The sequence below is a fragment of the Anoplopoma fimbria genome, chromosome 21 (genome assembly GCF_027596085.1).
Source record: "Anoplopoma fimbria isolate UVic2021 breed Golden Eagle Sablefish chromosome 21, Afim_UVic_2022, whole genome shotgun sequence".
Lineage (NCBI taxonomy): Eukaryota > Metazoa > Chordata > Actinopteri > Perciformes > Anoplopomatidae > Anoplopoma > Anoplopoma fimbria.
The window spans coordinates 12,806,035-12,827,131 of NC_072469.1; the positions used below are offsets into that span (position 1 = coordinate 12,806,035).

At 43.1% G+C, this 21,097-nt stretch overlaps 1 protein-coding gene across 1 annotated transcript in view; it reads left to right on the forward strand.

Moving 5' to 3' along the window:
- Window positions 1-2,145: 2,145 nt before the first annotated feature.
- Window positions 2,146-21,097, forward strand: part of tgfbr1b (transforming growth factor, beta receptor 1 b) — a 56,280-nt gene continuing 37,328 nt past the window's right edge. Inside the window, exon 1 of the mRNA XM_054623345.1 lies at window positions 2,146-2,232. Within this exon, the coding sequence (XP_054479320.1) occupies window positions 2,169-2,232 (64 nt within the window). The 5' untranslated portion in view covers window positions 2,146-2,168. The remainder of the gene's footprint in view (window positions 2,233-21,097) is intronic.

The window sequence follows — 21,097 nt, forward strand, 5'->3', positions numbered from 1 at the left end:
TGATGGCTTCAGTTCTCAGCAGCAGAGGTTGCCGCTTGGTCACAGTAAGTTGAGCTGAGGTTTCAGACTAATGAAAGAGCACTTTAAGCCGGGGTAGGCAACTTTGGTGCAACCAGCGGAAGAAGGCTTGATTCAAAGCATGCGTTCCTCCATCCTCTAAAGTGTGGAGGTATTTTAGACAGAGACTCAGCAACGCAGTGCTCTGGAAACTTTCCAAACTGGGAATGGCTTATCACAGCAGTGCAACTGTTATGCATGAACACTTCTGAAAGTGAGAGCATCCCGTATTGGTCAATTCGGGAGCAAGACAGCACCGTGTCTTGTTTACTTTTTGTCCCCACCAAAACATGATATATCAGGAAAACATTCTTCAATATTTATTATGGGTAAATTATTAGTATATTAATCAGGATTTTAAAAATGTGTCTTCAGCATAATTAATGAGTTAGTTGTGAGTGTAATCCACTAATAAAAAAAAATGGTTTTCATTGTGCAACACTCTGGTGACATGACAGCAACAGATACCGGATTATTTTCTTCTCTGTTTTTCTCTTTTGTCAGAGCATTTAATTTATCAATCGCTGTCAGTATATAAGGAGAATTTCTACAAACATGATAACAAAAAAAAATCTAAGATAAATCACCTGCCCTGGCTTTAAGAAGGCAGCAGAGATTCTCCTGAATGAGGGACCTTGAATGATGGAGCAGATTCTACTGTTCCACTGTAGCAAGTAATTCTGTTTGCACGCATCAGCTAGATGCCAAAATTGTAAATGCAAATAAAACAGGTACAAGCACTAATACATGAACAGCGTTTGATTGCTGCTCAGAGCAGGTGCAGCCTTTGTTTGTGTCTGTGTGTTTTGGGGGGGTGGGGGTGGGTGGGGGTAAAGTTTCCTTTGCATTTAGCAACATCTGTTAAAGTTAATATAATATTAAGGTTATATATTGCATCCTATTAATTTTCTCCTGTTTATGTTGCTCCGTTATTTTGACCAGCAGCATAATCTTCTTATTTCCATCTTTTGGGCACAAATACAATAAATATGTATGACAGCGTACCAAGCGTATTTGTGTGTTTGTGTGGGTGTGGGTGCAGGCAGGGCTGTGTGGGGCTCAGTTGGACATCAAATAATAGGCCATCATCAATCCCTGTCACACTCTCCAGGGACCAGGGAGGAGGGGGAATGGGGGCCAGGTCAAGAGCGTGTGTGTGTGTGTGTGTGTGTCTGTGTGTCTGTGTGTGTGTGTGTGTGTGTGTGTGTGTACCTACTCTAAGCGATGGAGTAAATGTGGACGAGACAAAGGAAGGGTTATAGGCTTTAGAACAATGTAGGAGGGATGTGTGTGTGTAAGCTGCCGTGATGGTGTAGAGCATCTGCCTTTGAGAGTGTGTGTGGGTGTGTGTGCGTGTGTGTGTGTGTGAAAGACTGTGACCATGCACACAGGCCTAGCCACAGCATGTCATTGAGGATATCTTATCTGCAGAGAGTGGCAGCAGTAAGAATGTTATCTCCGCTCGCTGCTGATGTTATTATTATGATATGTTTCCTTCAGTCATAGCCAAGGTGACATGTTCTTTCTCATCTTCCTTGCTGTCATCCTCTGGCACTGAAAGATTTATTTCCCCCGCCTCACAAAGTGTACTTTTCTGTGGAAGTTTCTATTTAAAGCAAGGCTGGGTGAGCGATATTCAGAGAAACCATACACATCCCATATGTTTAGCCTTTGACTATGCTGGAGTTTTTCCCAATGTGTTCAGACTGAGAAGCAGTAAATATCAGACTGAAATAGTTGAAAGTATTAAAATGATATGTAATAATAGGTAGTTTTAGGAGTTATTCTTTTTACTACCAAGGTGGTTGTCAAACTAGAACCCGTAAATAACCAAAACACCTATCTATTATAGAGTAATACATTACTGTGGCTGTAACTTGTTCAATGCATACTTTTCTTGTTATAGTGAATAGCAACAGTGTTTGTTTACAGCAGTGGTAGAGTTGCTAAAGTGGGGCGGGGTGTGGTAGTCGTTCCGCCAATCAGCAACGCTCTTTCTACGAGCTCGCGCCGGAGAGGCGGGACTCGCGGCCCTCTCAGCCAATCAGCGTCTACCTTCCCCAGCGCTGGGAGAAGTTAGCAGTCGGCTGCCAGTCCGGTCCGTAGCCACGATGGATGCAATATCATGCCTTCTGTTCGTCCTCCTGTTCGGGACAAGGATACAAGAAAACACCGGTAAGTGTCCTTTAAATGGACAACATTGAGCCGTGTTTAGTTTTTTCTCGAAAGTTGCACTCTCTGCTCGGACCAGTTCTGCCGGAAAACGCTCTTTGTTCAAGAAGCCTGAAGAAGCAGAGAGTGTGTCTAACTAAGATGGCGCAGGGTCGGCGGCCAGCCTGCTGCTGCCTGTCTGAGGAATGTTTATTGTCTGGGGGGCTGGGAAAAGAATCAGGCAGCTAAAAGTCACATTTGGCTTAAAAAGGGCGGTCGGCTCCAGCCCGGACTCAAAGCTGGCCTCTCCGGCTAGCTTTGAGTCCGTCCGGAGGAACAGTGCTCCGCTTAGCAAAAAAAAAAAACAAAAAAAAAAAAAAAAAAAAGTTGGCAGAATCGCTTTGTGGATGTTTTTTTTTTGGGGGGGGGGCAAGCACTGGTTGTTCATTTACCTTCTGTGTGGTTGGAACACGTCCCTTCACAGAGTATATATTGGAGCACGTAGTTGAACTGCGCAAGTTTTGAGCTGAGTGTCTGTTAGTCCAGGTTACCGTTATGTGTCGGTGCAACATTGTTTCACTTCGTGTTTGTACCTCGGATGCTACGACGACGACGACGACGGCCCCACTGAGTTATGTCTGTAGAGATATCTGGACTCTCTCTGAGTAAAGTGGACTCCTCAACTCCTCACTAGTGTTGGCAGTAGTGTGTCCTCCTCCACCCTCCTGTCTCATCAGGTTGTTAATGAGATGTCAGCACAGTTCACTTCCACAGCTGTCTCAACTGCAACATCACGTTTAGCTCGCTGGCTTCAAGTTGCTCTATCGCGGCGTTGAGCCATAACATAACATAACCGACCGTTCAGTTCGGACCTCGGTATAAGTGCTTACAGTTTAACAGTCCAAACTTCATTCAGAAACTGACCATTCAATTCTGCTTTTTTTCCCCCCCTATTGAAGTCTCATGTGTCGCTTTGATGAAGTCTTCTATTGCATTCGGTGCACACACACACACACACACACACACACACACACACACACACACACACACACACACACACACACACACATATACATACACCTAAAAGGCACATCGTTAGACTGGAAAACTCGACTTTAAGAAATAGGTTGGATGAAGGCTGCAATCGAAGCGTTTATAGCCCCCCCCCCCCCCCCTCCTAACGCACTTGGCCTCCCGAATAGGCGAGAGTCTCCTAAAGACGCTCGGAGGAATGTAGAGTCGTGTGTAAGGGGGGTGTTTACGATCGTCGATAAGCGGTATTGAATTATACCCCCCCCATTTTACTCCCGCAAGATTTGCGAATCGGATCCGGCAATTAGTAGCTCCTCATCAGAGAGCAGCGCTGGTGCAGCAGCATGCATGCTACCCGTTAATGCACGTGCTCTGATCACGCTCAGTTTTTTATTTATTTTTTTGTATTATTTTCATTTCGCAGCGGAACCGTGTTCTTTGTTCCAGTTATCAGCGCATTGCAAAAAAAAAAAGATGAATTCATTTCTCACATGTACAAACAGCAGATAGTGTTATTTTGCTTCCCCTTATTGACTCACGCGCTTCCTTTGTGTGACATTCCTTTGTGTGTGTAGAGAGAGAGAGAGAGAGAGAGACTCATCATGAGTGGAGGAGCGTGCTTTTCAAACAGCATACATAAAGATCTCATGAGAATTTCCCTGTGCCAAAAGCAGGGGGGGGGGTCGTGTCCTCATATACCCCATCTCTGCCTCAGACTGCGGGCTGGTTATTAAAATTGTTATGTTGGCTCAAGGACGTGGTGAGGAGATGAGGGAATGTCCATCACTGGAGGTTGCCACGGCGTGGGTCCACGGTGGAAGACACATCATTTCCATCAGAAAATAATGCCATATTTTAAAACGCAGATAATCTGATCTGCTGAAAAACAAAGAATCAGTGCACATTTCAGATGGGAGTCACATGAACATACAGGCTGCGTGTCAGATTATATATATATATATATATATATATATATATATATATATACACACACACACACACACACACACACACACACACATTCACAGGAGGATTCATGTGATTTTTATCAGAGCACCTGGTGCCATTGACACTTCAGCATGTCACGTTGCTTTTCAGCACCACACCCCTGCAGCTTCAGCAGCGTTCACACAAAAGCATCCGCGCGAGCGCGCACACATCCGAGCGCTGGCAGTGGGGCTAAATTGGGTGGTGTCACTATTACTCTCCTCATCCCACCAGCCCCAGTCATCCTCTCTCCTAATAGGCTCCCTCCTCGTGCTCTGTCACTAGTTTCTCTCCCCCTGCCCCTCCCAGCCCTCTGGTTTCATTTGTCAGCTCTAGGGTTTTGCGCTTCTCCCCCTGCCCCCTTCAGGCATGCTAAAGTAAATCGCACACATTTAGCTGGAGTGGCTGGCATAGAGGATGATTGTTGGTTGTGTCAGCACTCTCAGTCAAATGCGAGCCACTGGCAAGGGGGACTCCGAATCATCCCGACTGTCCCAGACAACGGAGGATGTTATCTCAGCTCTTCTTGCTCCGGGGTCGCTGTCGGTCATGAAATTCCTGATATAACAAGGGATTTGGGCAGGTGTGCGTCCCACTTGCACACAGCAGTGTATACACTTTGCTGAAAACATTATGTCCTTATATTACAGAAACCCTGAGCGAGCCCTTGTCCCACTTTGAGATATGTCACCTGAAGTACTCAACATAGAACTAAATCAACAAAGCAACTAATCTATTAGTCAATTAACATTGAATTCATTGGTAACTTGACAATCGAAGTTTCCAGTCAAATGTGGTCATTTGCTGCTTCTCTTAGTCTTGATGGTAAACAGAATATCTTAAAGTTTTGGATTGTTGCTGCCAACAATCCAAAACTTTGGGGAATGTACTTGGACTGAAAATGAGCCCAGGACTTTGCGATGGCGGGGCCATTTATGTGAGCGCCTGGAGAAAGCGAGCAGTATTTTCCACACTAATACAGTTTTTGTGGTATAAAGAGAATCTGAAGATGCTGAAGACCCTTCATGACACTTTTGGTTGTCTTGCCAACGCCTGCCTCCTCAGTTTAAAACCAGCATTAGGTCACAACTTAACTGAATCAAAACAAGACTGTGCAATCAGGTCTAGGTGAGCTGGAAAATTTGTCACAGCGCTTCACGTTCACAATGAAAATGAGTGAGCCAATCAGATTTCAACAAAGATGAAGATCGGTCCAATTTGGGAGGATCCCCTCCTCAATATATAAAGTAACAGATTTGCCCAGTCTGACTGTCAGCTTTCTGCCAAGAACCATACAGTAACTGATGACATCAGAGAGTGAAAAATGAAAAACTCCAAGAACCGACCGATTAGGTCTGAAATGGATCGGTCGCACGGTAATCTTCCCTTACTCTGCGTCTGTTAACTCTGATCAGGTTTCATTATTGATTTATTGAGAAATAAATCGTCAGATTAATCTGTGAATAAAGTGATAATCAGTTGCAGCCCCACTCCAATAGACACCAGGATAATGTGGCAAATAAAACGCACCATCTGCGTTTCTGATCCTTTTCTCTTTGTGGAGAAGCAACATCAAATCTAGTAATTAACCAATAAAACCGAAAATATCAGTGTAAATGATGGACTGACGATCAACAGGCTGAAAGGATCTTTGTTTTCTGAGATCAGATGTGTTCAGGCAGCCAAAAACAAAAGGCTGTTTATGAATCAGGTCCCGCAGTCTGCATAGAAAAGAGTGGCTGAGACGTTACCTGCATGGTGATCAAAAACTTTCATACTGTTTTGGTGGTTCATACCAGTCTCTCACATTCCCTGTAGACGTGGAGACGTTGGACGTAGGGTCCAACGTCTCCACACTCAAAAATCGTCCCATTTTTAGTTTGCACACTGGCATTTTGACCACGGCCAGCCAGTTATACTTTGAAATTTAAAACTGATGCTGTGAAATTCATCTAATGCTCCAGGGATGCGGCTATACTCTAAAACTGCAAAAAAAAAAAAAAAAAAGGGATGGATTACTGCACACAGCAAACTAAAAGTGTTCATGAGCCCATGTGTGACTGAAAGCAGAGTGTTCATGCCTTTTGGAAGATTGGGCTATTTTTCAGGAAGCAGTAGTCATGGGACTTTTTCATCAAGGCCACTGTGGGAGCTCTGCTTTCCCATCTCTGCAGGGCTCAACAGATATGTTGTGCTGTGTTTTTTTATCTTGATACTGATACCGCATAAAAAACTGCACAGAGACCGCTGGGAGTCGATATTTTGCACTTACTTTTCCGCTGCGCCGTGCCACCACCACCACCACCCCTTCCCCAAGTGCTGGGGGCCTTTTTTTTTTTTTTTTTTTTTTTTTCCCCGCCTCGGTTGTGTGTTTGTACAGAATGCTTGAGTGGCGCTGTTTTCTGGGCTCTGCTGCTGTCCAGTACCAGCAGCGGAGGAATGCCAGGCATGCCGGGCGACCCCGTACCCCTGTTGTCCTGGCCCAAGGAACCACGAGTAATTCGAGGGGTTGCAGCAGTGCCAGCGGCCAGTCCAATTCAAAGGCACCAACGCGTTAATGAACCCCCCTTTACCCCCACTGCTCGGCTTTCCTTCATGGGGAGGCCCGGGAATCACAAGCTCCACTGCTGATCCTAGAGAGGCGAGAGTTATGCCTGTTCATGTCAGGTGGGAATACAAACCAGAACCACTCACAAGTAAACTAAGATAAGAACTTTCCCACAAAGAAGCTGGTAGGCTGTACACTGTCTTTGCCATATGTACTGAACGCCACATTTCCCTGCTGATGTCACAAGTGATCTATTATACTTTACTCTAAATGAAAAGGAAGTGAGGCAGAAGCGAGTAAAAGTCTTTGGAGAATTCCTTCTCAAACACAAAGCCCAAAATCATCCTCTACCCAGCCAGAGTGGACCACATCACCCTGCCTGATCTCATCTGTGTGTGCTCACACTGAATGTCATTATGCAGTGTTATCTGTGATGTGTTTCTGCAACAATTTTCAGTCAAGTGGCCGTATTTTAAAAAAGCGCTCTCTAATGAGGTGACGACTCAGAAAGGCATTCTGTGTTTCATGGGTATGCTGCACCAGGTGACTCGGCCTTATTGAGGATCAGTGTGTTTACATGCACCCAAGAAAGGGGGTCAGCATGGACCAACAGCAGCATCGTCCAATAGACTGCCGACATAGTTTTGGCGGCATTGTGAGGATTCAGATCCATTACGGATCACAAAAACGAAAGCTTTGGATTGTTTTCACGGTTTTGTTTTCGAGGATCAGATAAGCAGCAAAAGAAAACCGTAAAATAAAACTTTGATGGTGCCACCGACAAATATGAGCAGATGCACATCCCTTTTGTTGTCGTCTTTCTTGAGCACTTGGTAGTACCCAGGCTCCAGGCTTTTCTTTTTCACCACTGTTCTTTTCAAATGCTCAATATAAACGCTCATCAATTTAAAATGTTATCCTTTTACTTTGTTTTACTTTTTTTTGTTCGTTTTAAAAAAACAAACGATTCAAATAATATGGAAATTAAAGGTTGAATTTGTATTAAATTATAAAAAAAGTATTGTAATTGGTAGTTGTAATGATTTATTGCAAGCGGCTTAGAGCTAGTGTCGGGAAATTAAACAGGTCATCATTTTCTCTCTTATATCTGTTATTATCCCGGATCAGCTTTCTTTACATCTGTCACACCCCTAATTTCCTTTGTTTAAGATTTCAGAGAGGGAAGACTCCATGTGACAGATGTGCATTTGAAGGGTGAAACCTCGTATTCAAAATAACGTCTAAATAATGTGTAAAGATAATCTAGTAAGTGGACTTCCATAGCCAAACACTAGCTTATTTGTAATTCAGACTCATGCTCACAGTGTTTCCTGCTGCGTGATCAGTCCAAATGCTCTGATTTTAAAAAAAGACCTCTTGAGACTCCAATGTAATATCTCAGTAATACACCTAAATATGCCTCAAAGACAATATGGAGGTTACAACACAGTTTGAATGTGTGTTATACCAGGTTATGACAGTAAATATATGCTTTTTTAACCTTATTTTCCACCTTTTTTGTTTTCTAACAAAAGGTAAACCACAAGTTGACAGCACGAGTGTAGAGCAAAGCAAAAACGAAGCTCTGCAACCTTTTAGCAGACATGTCATCACTCCGAACATGAATAACATGGAGGAAACTTCATAAAATAGTCTGTCTGCTGCGTCTGAAATTCTGAATGCAGACATTCGGCTCGTTCTTCCTTCTCACACGGTGCACAAGCAGACAGTCAGCCGGTTCACTCTGAGCTGTGACTCAGCTGCTTTAAATGGCCCTCTCCTCTCTGGCTTCCATTAACTTCCACCGGTGCTCTCCACCCCACTATCCCTGCTTCAGGGTTCCTCTGTGTGTGTGTGTGTGTGTGTGTGTGTGTGTGTCTCGTGGGAAATGACGAAGTCATTTATCTGAGGCGCCACTGCTGTTGGGACTGTTCCGCTTTTCACACAACGCTGTGTAGAAGGAGGTAGGAGTACTGGTGTGTTTTTAAGTTCAGGTGAAATGTATTTTCACAACTTGAGCAAATGTCTTTGGAAATATCCCTTTTTTATGCGGAGCATTTCACACTATTCTCTGCACCGATTTGGACCGAACGCAGGTATAAACCAAGCGCTTCTCTCTGTGGTGCCACGACCCTGAGCATCCTTTTTCTGATGGAGCACATTGAAACAGAGCCTCGTTGCAACCAACAGAGACGGCCTCGTCCCGACTTTATGGCGGCTTTATCAGAACAGAGACCTCTTTAGTGAAGTCATCTGTGTCAGGAAACGGCGAAGAGAGAGGACGTTTGGAAGATGAGGGTGATTATTCAGTTGGACTGCTTGACTGGGGGGCGGGCGTGCACTGTGTCCGGGTCGGAGCAGCTGCCAGGGTGTCTTAACCTTTTAGATGGAGCTGCTGCATATTTATAAGAGCAGGGCTCTCAGGCAGATGTACTGCCTGCTCCTCCCCTTCCACACCCAGGCTGCATAGTCAGAACAAAACCGCGCCTCCGTTTTATTTCCTCTTTTGTGATTAAAAACATGCAGGCTGCACGGCATAGGTTGTTTTCATAGGGACGAGTTGCAGTTGTCAGCAAATACCGCTTGTGTCCCAGTGTGATTTTGGTCATTGGTTACCTGTTTTATTTAGAGAATCAATGCATGTACACCTCCATATGAAAGAGACGCTCATACTTCTACAGCTACCACCCCCCCACCCCACCCCCACCCCCCAGCCAGGGTTCCTGTCCCCAAACTGGCACTCAATCTTGCATTCGCCCGGCATCAAGGACAGTGTGTGTTCCAGTGTGAGCCACAGTTTGGTTTATGCCACGTCGTCGAGCTTTGGCTCTGGCTTTAAACCTGCAAGGACAAACAGATAGCAGCCTCTCCAGTCCACTCTGTGTTTGTGCGAAGGGGGCTCATCTGGGTCACACACACACACACACACACACACACACACACACACACACACACACACACACACACACACACACACACACACACACACACACACACACACACACACAGAGAGAGAGAGCACATCTGGTATGGACAAAGGGCTGGCCATAATGGAGGTGGATGGGGGTTGGGTAGATGGGGGTGGGGCCATGACCTATGGAAATACTGTGGGAGCTGAAGGAGGGGAATCAACTGGCATAGGAAGATCTAAGGAACAGAGTAGGGGCAGGGGTGTGTGTGAGTGCGTGTGTGTGCACGTGATGTGTAACTTGTGCACACTGTTGCTCAAAAGGATTAATCAAATTTTCATTTGACTTGGAAAAGTGAGATTTATTTGAAAAGCTTACATTTGTTTAATAGAAAAGTGTACCTTTGTATATATATATATATAAAAACCACTAAAGTCTCCCTTTTTTGTTGGAAACTCGTTCACCTTGGTGACACAACTACCACACAATGACTTCAAATATAATGGAAAAAATGGTTGAACAAACCCATTTAGATTCACACTGAAATGGCCATTCAAGAGCAATGCACCATGTAAAATATCTTTGAGCCTTTTACAGTGTGGCTTTGTGCTTATATGTGGTTCACATTGAGGAGATAATGATTTTGCGGTCGGCAGTGCTTCTGGTTCATAGATAAACAGGTTTACCTGGCTGTCTCGGTTTCCATCAAAAGCGCTGCGTTGTGGGGACGCCTGCACTGCACAAAACGACCCTAACATCCGTCCTGACAGTTTCAGGATGTGTGTTGCTTTATTTTTGTGAAAGGCCTCATATGGTGGACAATGCTTTAGAAAAGTACAAGACGCTTCTTCAGGAGACTTCCTCCACAGTGTAATAATAAAAGTGAAAATGAAGATAAAGGAATAACAATATGGTTTCTGAGCTTAATGCCATACAGGAGAATGAAAATCTCTTTGTGGAGATTGCGGTTGCCATGGTGATAAAAGCAATTAATTCAGCGCACGGCCGGGTCGGAGAGAGAGGTGTGATGCTTTCGTGTGGCTGCACATTCACTGAGGTGTTGCTGGCGGTGCACGTAATCGCATGCCTTAGGTGAATGAAATACGTGATGCCCTCTCACTCTCAGTTTATTACAGACATCATTATGTTTTTGTCAGAAGGATCTTCAGCAAAGATACTCAGCTAATGATTGACACAGCTTATAAACGGTGAAACACAATAGTGAGTGGGGTCCCACAGCAATTATTTCACCACTCACTGCTTTCACGTGTAACCAAGTTTCTAAGGCTACATCCACACTAGTATGATGATTTCAATAATACAATGATTTCACTCCATGCTGAAATGCATAAAAACTAAAATCACATGACTATGAACGTACACTGGGCATGCAGATGGTGGTGCAAAACGGAAGGCATATTGGTTGCCTAGTTACAGAAAATACGACTATTATTATTGTACGCTTTAATAATAAAATGTTGTTCTTGATACTAAAGATCTTCCTCGTCAGCTGCTAGCACAGACAACAAGGTCACCGACGCTTGTAATCTGTTGACCATGTTGAATTAACCTCTGGTAGTCGATCGATAATCAATGCTGTTGTTGTTTGTTACTACCATGTCTGCTAAGACCCGATCAAGTAGCGAACCAGGGTGTCTGCATCAACCCTGGAGTTTACAAACTCACAAGCTGTCTGTGGCGTTTTCGAACGCCCCTGTTTTGGGGTTTTTAAAACTCAGCAGCAGCGTGGACGCTCGGCGTAAACCTAGCAAAAGATGGGCGTTTAAAAAGGAAACGAAGTACTCTGGATGTAGCCTCGTAGCAGCGTAATATTTAAACACTTGGTTTGCACTTAAACCCTTTCACTTTCACACGCTAGTAGTGTGAGTATCGACACTTGCACGTGGTGTGGCATTTGTACGCCATTTTTTCATCAACTCTTGTTAGCAATGTGGAACAGGTGCGTACAGTTGCGTGGATAATGGACCCTTAGAACCAACATCTTCAGCGGAGTTGGCCTCATCTGACTTAAAAAAACATGTAAAGATAGTCCGGAGGCCTGTATTTTTACAGACACAGCAAGAGACTTCAGAATGAACTCATAGGCGTCATAGGCGCCATGTTGTAAAAAGCTGTTTTAAGCAATGCTCTTCATGTTCATAAGCGGAGATTTGCTGATTTATTTATGTGCGGGGAGAAATTCCTGTGAGGTCCTGTCTCTAATCTGCCTGTGTTCTATAATTTAGAGGGGAAAAAAACTGTCAGCTTGTGTTTATTTGTCCTCGTTTGGACGGACCTGACAGCAGCTTTCGTCCACAGGGGAGACATGTTCCTCACAAGGTCTGTCAGGTTCAGAGGCATCCTGGGTTTCAGAACGTGGCTGTGATCTGAGCTGGGTGACAGTTCAGTAACTTCAGTTGCGACTGTTGTTTAATTCAGGACGGGCGTCTGAAATGTAATCTCACAGATATCCAGAGAGAAATAAAGCACTGAACATGGATTCTCATTCAAAGAGCCCCAAACTTGGCTTCTATTTGTGTAGCCTGAAGAAGTGACTTTGTCTGTCACAGATATTTTGTCTCTTTTTAAAAGGACAGGGAGACACTTGTAGGGTCTCAAACTGTTATTTCAACATGACCTCTAGCGGGGATAATAATCTATATCCTGTCGTTTTTTTTTTTTTTGCCTGAGGGTATTTGTCTCATTAGATTTACCGTTTCTAAGGCTGATTTCTAAACCTGCATGGTAGCCATGGCAACCGCTCACCACTTCCTCTATTCAGCGTCCGACACAAACAGACCTGTGGCCTCGCCTTTTTATTAATGAATGAATGTATTTAAAAACATCTGGGCTGTTTTCGGGTCCACCCGACATTGTAACAAAACGGATTTACGAAGAAGCCAGGCACATTGTTTTAAATTAGAACGCCTTATGATGGAGTTTAGATTAGAGAGATTTCAGTGAGGCAAAGTCTTATCCTTCCTTTAAACATTTAAACCTCTGAACTGTTGTGTTTTCTGCTAGTTTATGGCACACCTGGACATGGACATTTTGCAGTCTGTGTTTTTTTGTGTGTGTATTAATGCCTTTACATACTGGGGGCATATTTTCCTTTATCTTTTCCAACTGTTTTTGTCAGTACTTTGACACAGAACGCAAAAACTATGCATTTTTTTGGAACACAGTAGATGTTTCTGAGCTTTCACACAGCAAATAAATGCATCAACCCATCACGTTGTGCAGAACGGACATACTTAGAACGTACACACAACTTGCAACATCACAGAAGCTCCGTAGACTTTTATTAACTTTATTTATTATTATTTTACCTTTCACAATAAAAACTGTTGACCAGAGGGAAACTGAATGAAGTAGCTTACATTAGCTTAGGCCAGAAAACAATTTAGCTCTGACTGTCTGACGTATCTTGACTTTTAGTCCCTAGTATGGATCAAATTTCAAATCCTACTTTTCCCATAATGTCCCTCCATTGTTTGTTTTTTTCACCCCCCCCTAATCTTTAAACTCCATTCCTACAGTTGGTAGCACAGACTTTGACTCACTGCGTTGACACACTTTGGCATCGACAGGGAGAGTCTTTTTTTCTTTTTCAATCGCTGAGTCACCTCGTTAATTACCACCAGCAGACTGAAGACAGCTCGTGTGCAAAGTAAAGCTGACCAGACATAAACATGGTATACCTTATAATTAGGTGTCACACAAGATGCCAGTAATTGGGCTTCAGTCAGCTGCCCACATGACGCTCCAGTTTACCACCCAGGTGATCTGTACCGCTTAGTTCCACCTGTGTTTTGATCCTCCCTGACTGATAATGAGCCCCACCTGGTCTCAGGTAGATACAGGTTACAGACCAGGGGCGGCTCATCTGTTACTGACAAGTTAATGACCCTACAGATAAAAATAGATGAAGTTTGAACATGCGCAGAAGCACGGAGTATATGTGACATGTTCAAAGTGTGGCTCTGACGCTGTGCGGCAAATCCAACGCCTCAGTTTCTGGTGTAGATGTTTTAGGAGCTTCAGCTGCAAACCAACCATTCAGCTCCTACACCCACACCGTCCAGCATTTAGTCTACCAAGATTCCACTCCAGACGTGCACACACACTGGTTGTAAGACTGGCAGCACAGCAGGATGCTCTCTCAAGAGTGCGGCTCCAGCTTCCAGTAGACTGGTAGTAGATCCCACACACACACACACACACACACACACACACACACACACACACACACACACACACACACACACACACACACACACACACACACACTCCGGAGTGGGCAGGCTCTGTTCTGTTTCATTGACAGCCCATTTTCAGAGGGTTATTCACCACACAGAGGAAGGAAAAGTCTACCATTTTAGTGGTACATAGCTGAATCCTGCAGAGAGAAAACCACAGTATTTTACTCTGCGGGGTATTTCAAAAAGAGCAGCTTGAAGCCTATTTTTGACGGACCCATTGATGGGTTTACATACTTTTTGCTCTAAATACCCGTAGCACCTGTTCTGTTATCCACAATGGGCTGAAAAAGACATGCATGCAGGCTGGAATTCAGCCGTGGTGTTGTTAACCCTGTCGGGAGATTCAGTGACTAAAACCAAGTAAGAGTAAAAGAGCTACGAGTAACTAACTAGCTCACTAAAGTCTGCTAGCCGCTAGGCTAATTCATGCAGTTTAAAACACCATAGGCATTCAGGAAGTGCCCTATCTCTGAGCTGCTGTGTGAAAACCTTATTACTGTAGATTACATCAGACTTGTAAAGCACTGCAGAGGGATTCAAGTTAACTTTTTGTAATGTTTATGTAAGGATGTAGGTCACTCGGATGCTACGAATGGAAAGATGCAGATTCTTTAATGAGTGACTGCTGCAGTTATGTTTTTGAAAGCACTTTCTGACATTAAATGGGAGTTCACATTTATGCAACTGCTTGTATTAATTCCTGAAAAGGGAGCCATGTGCAGGTTGCGACACATTGAGACGCATCAAGAACCGTTGAGTCGTGATCATATGGTGAGGCCAGTGATGATTGGTACCTCTACTCTAAATTTGTGTCGTTTACCTCGCGTTCTGTGGCACCAGTTAACTTGAAGCACTAATGATACAAACAAAAATACTTGCTTGCATATGATAAGTGAAACTTTGGCCAATTTGTGCTTAAACATAGAGACGCGGAGAGGTAAAAGCTCACACCACAGTTTGGATGAATGGTGCTGGAAGGACTGTTCCTCTGCAGCGCTTCATCCTCCTCTCCTCTGAACACTGGGTAATTCAATTACTGCCTTGGACATTTCAAGGCTGTGTGCGTGCGTGTGTGTTTGCCCATGCATGTGTGACTTTATTTCTATTTTTTTTTTTTCCCGCAAAGGGGTTGCTGAATTGAATTGCTATTGATCATGCCATGTGATGCCGTTCCTCTTTCCCCGCCGCCCTCTGCTGAGAGTCCATGTATTAGATTAAACTTCATCCTCCCTTTTCATCTGAAGCGTCTCCCGGGTCTTCCTCCATACCACTTTAAAGCCCGGCCACAGCAATCTGTCTTTCTTTCCTTCACTTTTTCTCTCCCTCGGCGTCTCTGTCCTAACAGTGTGAGAATAATGGCTTATTTAGCCATAATCAGATTGTCCGGAATGGAATCAGGTTTATTGAGAGGAATTACAGATGTTCAGTGACTGCGCACTACATGCCTCCTAGGACCTTGTTTCTATATTTAAAAATGTTTTATTTTTAATAGCATTCAGCAATCAGAGAATGAATTCCATACAATTTTATTTTATTTTCTAGTGTAAAATATATTGCCCATCTGCTGACATTTTTTCCAGCTCTGGCTGACGTCACACTCTCCACTAGCACTCCTCGGCTACTTGATAGATTCATCATCCATTTTGGACACAATGTTTTCTTTAGCACCTGATGGAGGTTTGGAAGAAGTGAGCCCTCTCTCTTCTTTCTCATCTCTGTCAGGAGCCGCACACTTACAGTAGCATTCGGGTAGCAAGTGAGGTGTGTCGTTGTGGTTCCTGTGAAGCATAGAATGAGCTGATGAATAATGTGAAGGCATGGTATCCGTTGGTGCACAGACTACACCAGCATTATAGGGTGTACCGGATGCATCACCAATGTTGGTGTAGGAACTACTCTAGTCCTTATACTGTGTCTGAGCTGCATAAAAAATGAACGGGCAAACACACAACTGCGATGTACAGACCATCGACACTTCTCACCCATCAGGGAATATAGAGATTGTTATTTCAGTTATTTCAACCTGTACTCGTCTGAAGCCTCTCACTCGGACATTTCCAGCTTTTCACAAGTATCAGTCTGTGATAGGAGCCCCCTGATAGATGAGGCTTTGCCGCCGTTCCTCCTTGTCCAGTCCAAGGTCCTGGACTAAAGATAAATGGCTGCCTGTTCTCGTCATGCATCATATGCTTTCATTTCTTACAAACAGAAGTCAAAGGACTTGACCATTAGTTCCTGCATTTGCGGCATCTAAGGACTTTATATAAAGTTTTTTCTCATGAAACTGCACGTTTTATTGCTTTTTTTTGATGGCGATAGTGGAGAGATGACAGGAAAAGAAGGAGAGCTAGACACCAGAGGCCCCTGGCCAGACTTGAACCGGAGACGTGGAATTTCGTGGTCTGCATCTTAACCCTGAAGCCACGAAGATCACTAAGTGGAAGAGTACGCCACTGTTCTTTTTCTCAGGTTGGTCTGTTAAGCCATGCAAACAAAGAAACTGAGCAGAGAAAGAAAGGCCTTGAGATGGAATGTATTTCCCCCAAAGGGAGAATGTCTGTCTGTCTGTCTGTCTGGTCTCCAGCAGCACTGTAGTCCGTGCTCAGGTTATCTACTTCAATCACTTCTGGACTAGATGATGCTGGTGTGGAGCTGTGATGGGTGGTGCCACATGTAGAATACACATTTTTCAAAAAATGGCAAAGAATAAATGTTGTGACATGTGAGAAGAGACTAGTTGCGGTTCTGCTCATTAGTAACAACAGTTTAGGTTTAGAAACATCCCCATGAAGCAAGAGCTGACCCATCACTCTTACCCGACAGGTGGAGCAGGTTAAAGTTGTGGCACACTCTTAACTTATCGTTACGAGTACTCTTATCGATTCCGCTTATAGGTTCGGTTCCTTATCAATGCTCTTATTGGTTCTTTCTGATTATATTGAGGGGGAAAAAACGCCAATTAAGAAAAGAATCAACATTTCTTTATTATTCTTGTATGTAAACAAATAGTCATTCCTAAGTATAAAATACATTCTCTGCTTAACAATTAGCTAAGTGATAATCTTCCATTGATTATCCTGTTCTTCTGATTGAACTCTGTATGGCATCGTTAACGTTACCTGCAGTGGACGAGGATGGACGGCTGATCTCCAAACAGTAGAAAGCTGAATTTCTGCAGATTGAAGTTCTGCTTCGTGGCCAGATGTTGTGATAAACTACATCTACTGGAGTATAATGTAGCCACACTTTGGATCTTTGTCTTCCCCATGACATGATGTGTGTCCGAGGAGATCTCACTCTTCGCAACTTCTAAAGCACCGATAGCAGAACTGTTGACTCCGGACATAATCAATACTCCGGGTTTCACTCATTTAGAACCGGTTCCCCTTTAGATCGGGGTTTCGGGGAGCATCCGTCCTCTTACTGACGTGGGCTTATGGCCAGTATAGTATAGCAAATGCATCACTTCCAGGCAGCGCTTTACATCTCCATTGGCACTGTTGACGGAAGCTAACTCTCCATATAGCCAGTTAAACACATGTTAAATACATGTCATAACAATCTATAAAGACAAAATAAGAATACCTCACACACAAAATTACTTTTTATATTTTTAAAAAAACCTTCATAAAAACATTTTTCTCTTTTTAAAATTCAAGGTAACTCAGGATGAGTAACTGATATACTAACAGTCAAGTATGTATTTCACACAGTGGCTGAAGGACTTAAAACTTTAGAAGATATTTATGACATTTTTGTGATAATGGGAAGAAAGAATAAACAACCAAACACTGGACCCCACTTGAAGTCAAAAAGCAGGGTCTTTGTCAGAGCTCAGATGTGCTTAAAGTATTTCAATGTACCTCTGCTGTGCAGCCGTGGAATTAGACAGGATTTACTAAAAAGTGAATTATGGTCCCATTTATAGTTAAGCAGACCATAAAGCAGAGCTATATACGAGACCCTCCTCCGCATTCCAAATATGGTAACTTCCGTTCAATGTTCGACGGCCGTATTCCAAGATGGCCACGGCCAAAACGCCAAACACAAGTCCTCGAAACCACAGTCCACAAACCATGACGTCTAGGTCCACTTCTATACAATCTATGATGTAGCTTCTAAAGCAGTCTGTTGTTTGCAGCAGACACTGACAACGTTCACATGCCCCAAATATTCAGTATTTCCCCCTTATTTTCTGAAAAAAGAGTAATATTCTATACACTTTTTACATGGCTTATGAAAATGAGTGTTCCACTAATATTCTTGTTTACATGCTGCCCTGCATGCTGAGATTAATGTAAAACAGCCTCATGACATACATCCTAAGGCCACACCCTTTTAATTAACTTTAATTTGTGGTACAAACCCTCGTTGTCACCGCTCTGCAGGTTTTTACAAACCGTGCTCTACTGGGCTTTACATCTGGGCATGCGTCTCCAGAGACAAACATCGTCCTCGTCGCCGTGTACCATATGAAATAGTCGTCACTGGCAACAACAACTACATTCTGTCCATCAGCACAGACCTTCTCTCCTCAGGGTTACATAAAAGCTTTTTGCACTTGTTACAAATGGAATGAATTGCAGAGGGTTTGAAAAACCCTGGATGTCTCATCCCACCAGGCTCAATTTGAAGCTTTTAACTTCCAATGTGTCTGCCATTGGCCCTGAAGATGAATGTCTTTTGGCGTCTGGTTGTTTTTTATGTTTTCCTTTTATCTGTTGCACTCAGGTCTCATTTGCAAAAGAGATATTGATCTCAATGAGATTATCTGATTAAATAAAAGTTGTATAACTTTTTCTCCCCTGATACTTAACCCAGGGTACGTGGCCATGACAGCCCACTGATTTAAACGACGCCGACAAAGACCCTATGAGCCCCAAGCAGTTTGGGGTGTTTTTATTTTGCTCCCGTCCCATTTTCCTCTCTGTGGTTTTGATTTTCACTCCAATATGTAAGTCTTGTACCTCTATGGAAACAGCACAACCATGACTAGAAGCAGATAGAACTCATGGATGTCCTTTGTGCCGTATAACACAGTAACAATAGAGACAACGGACTTTATACATCCAATATTTTTCCAAGTGTCACCAATGTTGGATAAAGACAGAGGCTCCATGTGCAGTACGCATTGAACTATTTCAAGTTTTTACAACCGCTCCTCACAACCTCTCCTGTCCTCTCTTCTATCTATCCATGTGTTCAGCAGCCTGCAGTTCAGTCCAAGTTTGAATTATTGTCACATGACTGTTGGTCTCGGGCAAGTCAATCGTGGCTTTCTAGTAGCGCTGAGGAGCACAGAAATGTAATGTTTTTACGGGATCTGGTGAGAGTAAAGGTTCATTTGTGGTGCGATATTAAATAAGACACTTAGGATAAAATGTTTTGATGAAATAACACACAAGATATGTTAAAAGCCGTCTGAAAGATGAAAATCGAACGACAGTGATAGTTTTTTACAGTTTCTGGCTATGATAAACTACATAGTTTTTAGCCATTGTTTAAAGAAACAATGTGTTTTAATTGAGCTTTTTCCAGCAGACATTGTGTCTTGACGTGTTTCATCGTGCTTTTCCTACTGTCACAGTCTTTATCAAGCTTCCGCAGAGCATCAGATTCAAAATCACAATATAATACAGTTCAAACGTAGACACACACACACTCCTATCAGATTCCCCGGACCGTACTGATGGACCCAACACCAAGGTGTCCTTTACAAACCATTCCTATCAGCAGTCCGCTAAAATAAACATCTCACCTACGGTGCAAAACCCGGAGCCCCATCCACTGCGGGCAGCAATTTGCATGAACTTCAGAGGAGCTACAGTTTCCAGAATAATGCCTTCACCCTGTCGTTGTAAGCACACACCGTTTCTATCCCACACTGTGCTGGGATGCAAACACCACCACAGCCAAGCAGATTACACCAAATTCATTTCATGCTGGCGTCTCGAAATATTGACTCGCAGCTTGTAGATTTCTTTTATTTGTTCTTGACTCTCGTCTCAGTATTTTTCCCTTCTATTGTTGTAAGAATGAGAGGGAGAGAGGGAGGGAGGAGGAGGGGGGGGCAAGAAGAGGGAAAAAAAGGGATGAGGGAGGGAGGGTGTTAATAAAGAGGGAGTGCTAGGCGAGGAAGAGAGAGGCGGGGTGGATGGAGGGATTAACGCGTTCCGGCCCCTGCTGATGGGGGGCTTTGTAATGTATTGTTCCTCTGTTGCCTGGCTACAACGCGGCCAACAATGTACAGCGCCAAACGGTGTTTCTAGGATCGATGTGGTGGGAATGAAGCAGTAAGTGTCCTGCACCGACTGACCCACCAAATAAAAAAAATAAAAAAACACAGAATTAGTTCTGAAACTCAAGTCAATTAAGAGATGATGTTGAAGAATTATTGTCATTTAACTTAAACACCCCAATCGTTGTCTTGTTCAAGCTTACCTGAATTTAAGGATAATAATATTAAACTGAATATAATTTTCTGCCATTTTATTGTCCAAACAATAAATGAATGAATCGAGAAAATAATTGGTAGATTAATCAATGATTAAAGTAATGGGCACTTGCAGCCTGTCATAGAATGATTTCACAAGCATTATTTGGTAGTGTGATAAACCATATAGTGTGCACCTAGTTCAGTATTACTCAAAAAAAGAAAAATACTTGTACTTTTAGTACATTTGAGAGGAAAGATTGTAGTTTTTACACCTCTACCTTTTATCAGACAGCTGTAGACTATCCATTGATGAAAAACATGAGAAAGCTTAACCCTACAGAAAAGACATTAATTAAGTGAAGAATGAGTAACCGTTGAGTTAAAAAAATGGCCAAAATATATATATATATATATATATATATATATATATATATATATTAAATTAGTGTCGTGTACCGCAGTGAAATTAAGCAAACCCCTAAATTGAAAAACCTGGAACCAGAGCATGTTGGACAGTTCTTTATCTTCAACAACTAATTGGTTATCAAGCCTATTGTGGGTTGAGTCTTGGTCAGCCACCAAACGATTATTCATCTATATTTTTTCTAAAGTAAACCGCCTTTTGACCATTGAACTATCTGAAACATTAGTATACCACTTCAGTATTTTTTTATATAATTTTATAATACATTACCTTCTTACAGTAATCAATAAA